Source organism: Strongylocentrotus purpuratus, unplaced genomic scaffold (assembly GCF_000002235.5).
Source record: "Strongylocentrotus purpuratus isolate Spur 01 unplaced genomic scaffold, Spur_5.0 spur5_scaffold_16, whole genome shotgun sequence".
Taxonomy (NCBI): domain Eukaryota; kingdom Metazoa; phylum Echinodermata; class Echinoidea; order Camarodonta; family Strongylocentrotidae; genus Strongylocentrotus; species Strongylocentrotus purpuratus.
In genome coordinates, this window is record NW_022145601.1 from 34,656,473 (window position 1) to 34,668,992 (window position 12,520).

At 38.8% G+C, this 12,520-nt stretch overlaps 1 protein-coding gene across 1 annotated transcript; it reads left to right on the plus strand.

The window, feature by feature from the left end:
- The first annotated feature begins 150 nt into the window (after window positions 1-150).
- LOC754809 lies at window positions 151-11,721 on the plus strand. Its single transcript, XM_030987346.1, has 8 exons — window positions 151-299; window positions 1,177-1,304; window positions 2,055-2,277; window positions 3,527-3,682; window positions 4,642-4,728; window positions 7,564-7,757; window positions 8,265-8,522; window positions 10,421-11,721. The coding sequence occupies exons 2-8, from the start codon at window positions 1,200-1,202 to the stop codon at window positions 10,442-10,444; spliced, it is 1,047 nt and encodes a 348-aa protein (XP_030843206.1). The 5' UTR covers window positions 151-299; window positions 1,177-1,199; the 3' UTR covers window positions 10,445-11,721.
- The last annotated feature ends 799 nt before the right edge of the window (window positions 11,722-12,520 follow it).

Consider the following 12,520-nt stretch of genomic DNA (forward strand, 5'->3'; position numbering starts at 1 on the left):
TCTCTAAATTAACATAAGAAAAGGGGGACCATGGGGGACAAACGGGTACCGATTGTGCATTGTTTGCTATATAAGTAGTGCAGTCCTGCTTTTAGCCATCTTGCATGATACCGAATATGGGTACTAAGTTATTGGCAGGTATATAGCAATACATTATGAGGGTGAACCAATATTATTTTACTATCTAGATCCGTGTTTCGGTCAATGTGATCGCGACAGCCAGACCTGCGAGGAGACTAGTGGAGGATTTCAATGTCAATGCCGCCCTGGGTATTATCTTTCAGGTGACACTTGCGTGGGTAAGTACAAACAAAAGTCGCCGTTTAATCTTACCTTGCCTTTGTCGCTTCTTTGCATAGTCCCTCGTTTGCCATACGTGCAAAACAATGGGCACCAGTTGGCGGAAAAATTGCTTTGTGCAACAATTGCTTTTCAAGATTACGCATTTCTTGTCTTGATTAAGTCCATGGCAATCTTTACAACACGATTATATATATTAAAATTAAACTAAAAACAGTAAATGATCTCGAAGCTCTTGGTGTCCCATGATCAATACAATGTGGGACAGGGAGATATGTTTGTGGCATATTATTAAAGATAAGGGGACAATAAATTCCATAAGTATCACATAAAGGATAGTTTAGATATTGTATATGGTGAGGGAACAGATAAAAGGGCATATATTGTATTTAATAGGTCTATAATTGTAACAGTGATTTGGGTATTTTACAGAACTGAGACTTTGATAAGAAGAGAGCGGACAATCAGATGATATTTCAACAAGAATCACAGTAAAGAGCACCTTATGATATTGTAACGAAGAGGAAATATGTTGTCTAATTAGAACAAAAGGCAGGACAGAAACATCAGAATATTTTATTTTGTTCTTTCTTTCAGGATGGGCAACCTTTTAAAATGTAAGAGGGGCGTTTTTCAGTTCTAAAGGGACAATTTATTTGTTTGGAAAAAATTGGGGAGGTGCCAGAAATCGGGTATGTGTATATTTGTTGCGACTGCTTCCTATGCACTACATCAAACGATGAAAATCTTGCGTTTATAAAACAACTACCCTCTTGGAAAGACTACTACATCTACAAAGTATGTTTATTTATATCGAACCGTTAGTACTTCACATAGTTATCATGATATGATCCTCCGTTTTGTCTATCTCTTCAGAATCTTCGACTTTTCTTGCGACCATGGAGATAGAAACAGTCAACGGCACGTCAGCAGAATTCTCTGATGACCTTACGAACAGAGAGAGTGAGAGTTTTATCATGTTGGAATCAGAGATATGTAACATGGTAAGCGTGTTATGGGATGACCATCATTACTACTGGACAACGTGTCTTTATATTTGCGATTTTCTCTTAGAAACAAAAATCTACCCAATTAGTAGCATATCTAACTATACAAACAAGAAAATAATTATCTTCTTATAACTTCCTCGTTCGACATCAAAGATAATTATGCTCATCGAGTTATCGTAAAGGGTGTTTGGGTAATTATAAAATAGAGCCATAGCTTCTAACAACCTTGAAATGTAATAAGCAAGTTTCTGTCTGTCAAATATCAACTATCATTCTAATAACGTAATAATCACTCTAGGTGCCGTGGTCGACTGGTTAAGTCGCAGGACTGTCGATCACAAGGTCCGCGGTTCGATACCCGCCGCGGCACTAATGTCCTTTGGCAAGACATTGATCTTCATTTGTCACACTCAACCCAGGTGATGTAAATGGGTACCTGGCAGGAATTTATTCTTTGAAATGCTAGAGCAATGGCAGCACAGCTAAAGCCGGGGTAATAATCTCCAAGTTTGGAGGTGATTAGTTTAACATTGATTTTGTCGTATATATTACCAGCTTGATCGCAAAGACTCCAAGTTTGGAGGCGATTAGTGATTCTAATAAACGCTATATAAAAACTGAGTATTATTATTATAATTATAATCCAGAGGCAGGATACAGCAAGAAAGTCCACGTGATGAATAAAAGCTTGCCTATTAGTACTTAAGGTTAGTAGAAGCTTAAACTACAATTTAAATCTCATAGGTTGACGGCATATACGCTGATACGTTGACCGATTACTATGGTTGCACCGTCATCAAGTTCAGTTCTGGTAGTATCATCGCAGACATCAATCTCCTATTCGATCCGGAGACCAATGTAACAGATCATATACTACAAAAGGAACTTGAGAAGGAGATTAATAGAACTGGTGGTAACCTGTCTGACGGGTCATCAGTCTTCACTGTGTCTAGCTATCAAGTAATGCGTAAGTTTACCATTGATTTTGTCGTATATATTACCAGCTTGATCGCAAAGACTTATACCAGAACAGCATAAGGTAACATGGAGGTGTCATTGTATATTCACTTGAATCTCAATCCAAATTTGAGGGTTCGAATCCCAGTCTGGCACTACCGTCTATTGGCCAGAATTTATTCCACGTTAGACACTCTCCATCCAGATTTAAAATGAATACCTGCGGAGTGTTTCACAAAGGCCATGATTATAACTGCGATTAAGTTATGTTAAAACATCGATAATTCTTGGTTTTGTTTTTTTCTGGGACGCACTGTATTGCTCCTCGTTGATCTCAATCCTGTACTATGGCTCTTGACTTCGTCTCGGAGCACAGTACAGTTTCGAGATCGACTTGGGCAGTAGACACTCTCCATCCAGATTTAAAATGAATACCTGCGGAGTGTTTCACAAAGGCCATGATTATAACTGCGATTAAGTTATGTTAAAACATCGATAATTCTTGGTTTTGTTTTTTTCTGGGACGCACTGTATTGCTCCTCGTTGATCTCAATCCTGTACTATGGCTCTTGACTTCGTCTCGGAGCACAGTACAGTTTCGAGATCGACTTGGGCAGTAGACACTCTCCATCCAGATCTAAAATGAATACCTGCGGAGTGTTTCACAAAGGCCATGATTATAACTGCGATTAAGTTATGTTAAAACATCGATAATTCTTGGTTTTGTTTTTTTCTGGGACGCACTGTATTGCTCCTCGTTGATCTCAATCCTGTACTATGGCTCTTGACTTCGTCTCGGAGCACAGTACAGTTTCGAGATCGACTTGGGCAGTAGACACTCTCCATCCAGATTTAAAATGAATACCTGCGGAGTGTTTCACAAAGGCCATGATTATAACTGCGATTAAGATATGTTAAAACATCGATAATTCTTGGTTTTGTTTTTTTCTGGGACGCACTGTATTGCTCCTCGTTGATCTCAATCCTGTACTATGGCTCTTGACTTCGTCTCGGAGCACAGTACAGTTTCGAGATCGACTTGGGCAGTAGTATTAACGTTGCTCCTCAAAGTAGTCAATAATTGTTTATTTGAGAGTCCTTATGTTGGGAAACCTATTTCCTAGTCGGGCACTGAGAACTACTTAAATGTTGGGAGGACATATGCCACTACTTAACTTTTTTGTTTGGTTCCGCTTATTTCTCTCTCTTTAATGAGGATGTCTTATTTATTTCTCAACTTTACTATGTGCCTTTTTCAGCAACGAATGAGTGTGAAATGGATATTGACGACTGTTCATCTTTTGCAACTTGTACGGATCTTGGATCAAATGGCTTTGAGTGTTCGTGTAATGATGGCTACACTGACGTAGAAAACTACCCAGTGGGAACGCACTGTCAACTAGCTATCAAAACCAGTAAGACTTGTGATTATTTTCCTAGTGCTCATACTATTTGCCATGTACCCAGTAATTCGAGATGTATTGTCTTTGTTTTTCTGTCCTGATGTTATTCCTAATGTTTCTTTTCAATCGACTTAAATGTATGCTATCAAATGTTGACGATTACGTAAAATATTTTTGGGGAAATTCTGTGTCCGGTGGTGCATCTAGGAATCATGTAGAAACATATACAAGGGAGCAAAGCGACCAAGATTGAGAAACTTGTCACATCTTAAATACTTCTCTGGACTACGGAGCATCAAGTTCTAAATATAACATACCCCTCAGGTTTTATTTTTTTTCTAATTTGCGTTTGTGTATCGCCTTTTAAAGGTGCATTTAGTATCATAGATAGAAGAAGAGGAGGAGAACACCACGGATTGTAGAACCCGACTGACCCCCAAAAATCGACTGTACATGGTATACTTCTTTGACAAAAGAAGTACCAGTTTTTCTGAATAAATCGTCTCTACTCCTAAAAAAATCGGAGTTGAAATTTTCTCAAGCTTAGGGAGGGGGAAGGGAAGACATTTAAATGATCACTTCGTTGGAGTTGGAATTCATTCTCAGCAAAGTGCTCAGAAATGCATCTCACTGTAATAAGGAGTGGAATCCGCTCTCAACGGAGTACTCATGAACGCATCCCACAATAATAAGGAGTGGAATTCACTCAAAACAGAGTACTCATGAACGCATCTCACTATAATAAGGAGTGGAATCCGCTCTCAACAGAGTACTCATGAACGCATCTCACTATAACAAGGAGTGGAATTCACTCAAAACAGTGTATTTAGGAATGCATAATACATTTTGAGTGGATTCAACTCCCGAGGAATGATCCCAAATAAAAGTATTGTTTTATGTGCACTGTATATACCATTACTCTAGCTATTAGTCAGCATTTAGTAAACTGAATTATATTCATTCATTTTCAGATGCTCCATCCACGACATCCATGAAAACAACGACAGGAACAACACTTAACCAAAGTACATTGGGTCCTCAACCAGTAGACAATAGTAGTAAGTGCTTTATTCGCATCGCACGTATGACAATCATGTATGTAGATTATTATTAATATCGTCATTTTCCTGTGCCTTGATGAGGAAAAGGAAACTCAATCAACATGACCCACGGGTCTGTTTTCTCAGTATAATTGTGCGTGCATATGAAATGACCACTATATTTGTTTTGCCCAATTAGTGAAAATGTTCACACCCCCCCCCCCCCCTGAAAAAAATTGCCGGGGGGAGGTTCCGCCCCCCCCCCCCCTCCTCTGGATCCGCAACTGACATAAACGTTGAGGGGGAACCCCCGAAACACCCCCCCCCCCCCCCTGCGTACGTGCCTGATTTGCAGTGTGTGTAATTATATGAAACGGACATTTGGATTAGGAGTCTCTTACATTTTGAAAATTGCATTTTACTTTGTTATAAATGAAAGAAATTGAAATACGTGTTTTTTCCTGCAGTGTATAAGATATAACTGTTGTTTATTATATTAGTACTCCTGATCATTTGGTGTTACATTCGACGTCGTGATTGGTTAGTTTCAAGGGTGTCGATTTGTATCCGTGGTTGGGGGGATGATAGGTGCCAAAATATTTTCGGAAATGGATCAAAGCAACCAAGAGGTAGAAGCGTGTGGCAAGTTGCACCCCCTCCCAAGGGCGTAGCCAGAATTTCATTTTAGGGGGGCGGTAGTGAGCATGCGAAACGTGCGAAGCGAGCTCCCAGTTGGGTGCAAGGAGCGGGAGTTCCTCCTCCCCCACAAAGCGCGGAAGCTTTGACGTTTCACTAAATTATTAGAGAAAGAAGACGATTTGTTGGACCGTTCTCGACTCTTAATCCTTGTTTGAATCAAGTTCCCGTTCCTCCGCGCATAGCGCGGAAGCTCTGACGTTTCAAAAGATTAATAAAGAAAGAAGAAGATTCGATGTACCATTCTCGACTCTTAATCCTTGTCTGAATTCATTTTAGTCCATTCCTTCGCGAGCGCGGAAGCTTTCACATTTTATTACATTATTAGAGAAAGAAGGCGATTTGTTGTATCGTGTCCTTCATGAATTCAGTTTCCCCCCTTCCGCGCGAAGCGCGGAAACTTTGACGTTTCAATAAATTATTACTCTTAATCCTTGCCTGTTTTCATTTTTTCCCTAAGCTTTACTGTTTCATTAAATTATTGGAGAAGGAAGACGATTTGTTGTATCGTGTCCTTGTCTGAATTCAGTTTCCCCACTTTGAAGCTTTAACGTTTCATTTGATTATTATTCTGAATCCACGTCTGAAATCATTTTCGCCCATCCCGCGCATAGCGCGGAAGCTTTCACGTTTCATTAAATTATTAGTAAAAGAAGATGATTCGTTGTATCGTGTACTTTGACGTTTCATTTAATTACAACTCTTAATCCTAGTCTGAATTCAGTTGCCCCCCCCCCCCCTTCAGCGCAAAGCGTGGAAGCTTTGCCCTTTCCACTAAATTATTAGAGAAAGAAGACGATTCGTTGTACTGTTCTCTATATTAATTCATAATTCAGTTTCCCCACATGATGTACGTATGGAACGTTCGTTCGCAAATCTTTGCATGTTATTTCCCGGCAGTGCTTGTCGCAATAGCTTCTCGAAAGGAATTGTATTCTACTGTTACTGTCAGTGTTAACGGCCACGAATTAGGCCCATTAGTGACTATTCAAAATATATGCTCTTCCCGGCTATTTGGGAATGTGTCAGTTTGCAACAGAAATGGAGAAACGCGAATTTTGTTGAAAATCATGTGATTTCACGAACATTTATAAATCACTTGTATGAAATTAAAAAAATAAGTCATGGTTGGATTTTATTGGGGGGGGGGGCTAGCACCCCAAGCCCCCCCCCCCCCCCCCCCACCAGTACACCAGTTACATAGGCCTACATCAGCTTTCTAATAAAACAATAATAATTTGAGACATAATAATCTTTCTCCAAAAATGAAAAATGTTTTAGGAAATATCAGGAAATAAAATGAGTGAAAAAATAAAAATAAAGATACAATGACGTGAATTTTAAAAAGGGTGAATGGAAACAACATAACAACTAGTGAACTATCTTATAAGTCATACTAATGTCCGAAAATCTTTCACCTTGTCTCCGATCTCATCATAAATTCATCACAGAGTTCATCTATGTTTACACTGTCCAGGATTGTCTGATTTGCATAGCAGATTGCTACCTTTGCGCTTCGCGCTTAACATTTAGCTCGTTGCTTTTTGACGCTGCGTCTTTGCATTCGGCGCACTGCATTTCTATGATGCTGTTGATTGAACAAATTGAATAAATTCATCAATTCCTGATGAAGCCGTAAGAGCGAGAATTCAATGTACTCTTGTCTCATATGCGGTTGTCTCATTTACTTCGTAAACATGTATACATTATGAAAATGAGATAGCAAAATGTGTATATTGATGGTCATCTTGCGAGTTATAACCATTAACTACTCTCATCGGGCTCTCATCATTAATTTTTCTCTTCATTTGTTTTTATTTTTTTCATGGTGATTTATTGGGGGGATGATTGTACAAGCGATCCCCCCCCCCCACCTGAAATATTGGGGGGATATATCTCCCCCCCCCCCCCCGGGATCGACACCCATAGTTAGTTTGCAGCAAAACAAATCCATACTAGCACCCTAACTAGCAATATTTGTCACGTGTTCAAAATGAAACTCTATACCTCTTTTTATTCCTCTCTCTTTCTCTCTCTCTCTCTCTCTCTCTCTTTCCCTCTCTCTCTCTCTCTCTCTCTCTCTCTCCTTTCTCTGTCTCTTCCTCTATCCGTTTCTCTCTCTCTATCTCTCTCTCTCTCTCTCTCTCCATATTTTAGTTGAGTGGGAATTCATCGTCATCATTACCAGTGCGTGTTTGTTGTTGATACTTCTCTCAGCAATCGTCATTCTGATGATAGTACGGCGTTACACTAAGCCATCACGAAAAAGATTTGTGTCGTTTCGAAATATCGATCAAGGTCTGAGACACTCATCAGGCAGTAATTCAGATGAAACAATTCTACATGATGTGGTATGTGCCATGATATCATTATTCGTGTTAATCATTGTTATATGGGTTAAATTCACTACGATTTATTGTAAGCCATTTAAAGAATCATTAAAGTTGAAATCCGTCACATTATACTCACCATCACCACAATCAAAACGATACGATAAAAAAACGCCAAGGGAGTCCTGTCCAGGACGTGGAGTTTGTGTACATGAAGCAAATGTGCCAAAGATAATATGATGATCTATTTACCTATCACTAATGCACTTTTATTTTGACTTACCCTCCACAAACCCATTTTACCCCTTAAAATATGTGGGTCGTATCGCCCTGTAATGGTATCAAATTATAATCGTTTTTTTTTTTTTTTTCGTTTTTCTGTGATTGTTTGTTTATCTCTTCTTCTTCTTCTTCTTCTTCTTCTTCTTCTTCTTCTTTTTCACCTTCTTTTTCCTCCTCCTCTTAAGAAACGGAGATAAAATTTAAAAGGCAGTGAAATAATGTTACCTAATCTCAATCTTTCCGCAGCACTTTCCCTGGCACGACACTCCTCCGAGTTTGTATGTTTACCAGTCTGCTATTCTGAACGAAATGACAGAATCGGAAATCATGACTATCAATCAGGCCATTGATGACGAATCCAATCCGAAAACTCCCGAAGAAGAGTCCGAAGCTAACACGACTAGATCCCGAAGCAGTTCGGCAGCTAGAATACACGTGCTGTTAGATGATCTATTGGAGTATGTTAAAGGACCGGAGGTGCGTAACGATCCAGGTCTAGAACAGGTTAGCTGTTTTATATTATTGTAATACTGTAATTATACACAACCAACCTCATATACATATAAATGAATAGAGAGAGAGAGGTGGGAAGAGAAAGGGAGAGAGAGGGAGAGAGAGAGACAGAGGGGTGGAAATGGAGAGAAAGAGAGTAGGAACATAGACCATACAAAGTAGAATAATGTCTGTACGACAATGTCAAATAAGTTTAGTGCAACAGCCTTACTGGGTTAAGCTATGGTCACAACCCTCAAAAGTAGCTTGCTCGGCGGCCCGGCGGCCAGTTTTTAGCAAATTTCGCTCGGGCACCGCTTGTTTTTTTAGGGCATCGCTCGGTCGACACTGAAAATTTAGCGCGGACTTAAAATTCGGCGGCGCCTGCTCACTTGTTACTCGCCGCCCGGGCAGCGCATATTTTTTTTACACAACTGTTTAGCTACTTCAGTCAAATATACTGTGCAAACGACTAGAGTCAGAGTCTAGCATTACCCTTAGCATTTGTTGGATTGCTGGAGCTGCAAATGACATACTCGTTATTTGTTTCGGGTTAAATCTATCCTCTCTTCTCTTTCATTATTTATTTCTGTGTTCTCCTTCAATCTATCCTCTTTTCTTTTTGTCATGTATTTTTTTTTCTTCAATCTATCCTTTTTCTCCTCGTTATATATTTCTTTGTTTTTTTCCCAATCTACTCTCCCTGCAGTTCTCTAGCTTCGTTATGTTATTCTTTTGTTCTCTTTCATTCTAACCTCTTTTTTTTTATGTATTTCTTTTGTTTCTCCGTCAATCTATCCTTTTCTCCTTCGTCATCTATTTCTTTGTTTTAAATGATAGATTTCCTTTCTCCTTCTTAATGTCCCTGTTTTTCCTTAGATCTATGATCCTCTTATAGCTCTTCAATTATGTATTTCTAAGTTCTTCCTTTGACTTATTCTCTTCTCTTTCCTTATGTATTTCCTTGTTTTTCCTTCTCCATATCCTCTCCACCATCCTTGTTTTTCCCCTTCTATCATTTTCCCTTCCCTGGTATACGTGCTTGCACATATAGTGCGCTGACGACTTAGACTCTTTCGCCAGAGCACTTCTTGGAATTTTTTCGCGAAAATGGCTACACAGTTGTGTAAAAACAAATATGCGCGCCCGGGCACCGACCTAATCGAGCGTTCGCTGTCGAGCGATTTAGGTTGAAAATCGAATCGCTAGGTCAAAAGCTACCAAGCGTTCCCGCCCAGGACGTCGCTGTCCGGTCTTCGCTGTGAGATCAGTTGGTCACTGGGCGGCGAGTTCAAAATCGGTAGGCAGCCTTTGACCTCGCAGTTTCGATTTTCGACCTATATCGCTTGACAGCGAACGATCGATTAGGTTGGTGTCCGGGCGGCGACCTCCCGGGCACCAACCGTATTTTGGTGCCCCACCGATCACCGGCCGGGAAATTTCTTTAAAATCAGCCGGTGGCCGGTGGGAGACCGCTCGGGAATCGGTGGGTTATCAGTCTGTCACTGCCGGGACGCCGCCCGGAGAAGCTTCCCGATTTCGCCCAGTTTTGACATAAAATCGACCGGCGACCGACGGGAAATTGACAGGGCACCGCCCAGGCATCGCTGGGGCTCTACAGCCTGCTTGACTTCTCCAAAAACCGTTGGGCGATGCCTAATTTCCAGCGGCGACCGAGCAGGCTACAAATCGGTCGATCGCCGCTGTGAGTTGTGACCATAGCTTAACTTGTGGCGCCATCGCAGCAATACTTCACAAATTCTACTCATTAATCCAATATATCATTGTTACATCATTGGGGCACCAAAAGCCATTATGTAGACCCTACCAAAATCAAAACATTACCCCGCTATTTTGTGTCTGTTTCGTGCAATTTAATTGTTTTTCTTGTTTGATTTCTTTCATTGCAGGACTCCGTCTCGACTAGTGCTTGAACGTAGTTGATCGGTCCGGCATCTTCTCGCGGCAATTTTTTCTAGGCAAATCATCAGTTAATGCTAATATTAATTAGATGTTCAATGCATAGTAGCGAAAACTAGTCATGATAATAGCGTCAGAAAACTTTGTAGTTATAGGGGCTCTAAATGATTTTATTTTAAGAAAATACGTATCTGTAAAACATTTGAGCAATATTATGCAAAACGAAACGCATGTGAATTCTTATAGCTGTTGAATGTTTTGTTTCTGCTCCCTCCCCCCCCCCCCCCCTTATCAAGAGTATAATGTGTATTATGTGTCAGCTCAAATAATCAACTAATTGTGATCCGCTCACTGTTGAACTTCGAATAAAATGTTGCACTTTGTGGGAAGGTTATGGTGATGATTGATTTGTTTTTAATCCTCATACGAGGAATGTATTGCTTAGAAATAATACAATATACAAATAACAAAATTGAAAAAATTAACAAAATATAACGATAAAATGTATTTGCAAATCGGTACGTAATCTGTTAAAAAAATGCTATTCACATTTGTTAAGATAGATTTAGCAAACTATTCCTTAGAAAGTTCACGTTGGTTTCTCTTTACGATGTATTTCAAATTATATAATATCTCTTTTTAATTCCAGAAACGTATCAAATGAATTAAATTCTTTGGATTTAAATTACTTTAAAAATTCTCCTTATTACTTGTATATTGAACAAACAATAAAACATTTCAAGACGAATCATATTTTCGTTTGTAATGTCATATCCAGTAACCAATACTTTTTCATTAAACAGTATAGATTCAATTATTTACTTTGCGCCAGTATACAATTACTTCAGAACAATATAATAGAACATAAAGTGTTAACATCTCTTTTGCAGTATTTGCACTTAATTTTTGATGCAATTAACGAAATATACAGACTGTGTTTAAACGATAACATCTTGTAAAACAACTTAAAATTGTATTGTTTTATTGCTTGAGTTATCAACTTTCTAAACTTTAACTTTGGTAGAGAGGTCCAATTAAATGTCGCTGCTATAAATGGAAGGCTATGCTGCCAGAATTACCGTACATTTGGTTCAAAAGATTTCAATTCAACCTGCAAAGAATAAAATTGTTTTTGTTTTAATATTTAGAACATTGATATATGCATCTGTTTTTATTTGTGATAATTATAAACTATGGTTAATGTTTTTTTTATCCTGGAATATTACAATTTGACGAATAAAAAAGCTGTCACTAGTTTTAGATCAATTAGTGAATAATCTTCCATATTCAATTATTAATCGTGCCTTTTTCTCTACATGTACGTTTTTCGTGTCACATTTTGCTCTACAAGTACGTTTTTCGTGTCACGTATCAAATTACAATAGTTTACCATAATCGAACTTTATACTGGACATATAATTTAATTTTGGGTGTCATACAAATGTACGAAAATCAACAAAGCGTGATTCGGCCCCAATGAAAAATAAATTACACTATAGCATACATCCCTTAATGAACAATTAATAAACTATAAACACAATGGTAGTCTACCTACCCTATTCATTCAGAAAGCTTTAAATGTTGTCGTGGTTTTGTATTACTATCAACTAACGATTTCGAAAAACGGTACAGTCTATGTGACTTAATTCCTAGACCACCCTCAAATATAGGAAGATTAAAATTGTTGGTCATCAGTGGGCGTGGTCGCTGAAGAGTGTTGTTGGTTCAATGGTTATGGCTATGAGTCACATCATAGCGCCATGGCTATATAATAGCACATTCTTTGAAAGTCTAGAAATGTATGCATTGTTAATATTTGAACAGAATACATGAAGCAAACAAACGAATGAAGATTACAAGTATAGACATTTATTTCGTCAACTTAACCTCAAGTAATGATAGTTTTAACACCTGAGATACATTCCAAACCTGTTTTCATAGTTAACATTAAAATCGAATTTCCAATAAATGAATAATAAATATATAAATGGTAAGATCTTAGTATAAGAACAAACATTTGTAAAGGGAAAAGGGAAAGAAGGGGAGAGGGAGGGAGATGGAGGGAGAGAGAGAGAGAGAGAGAGAGAGAG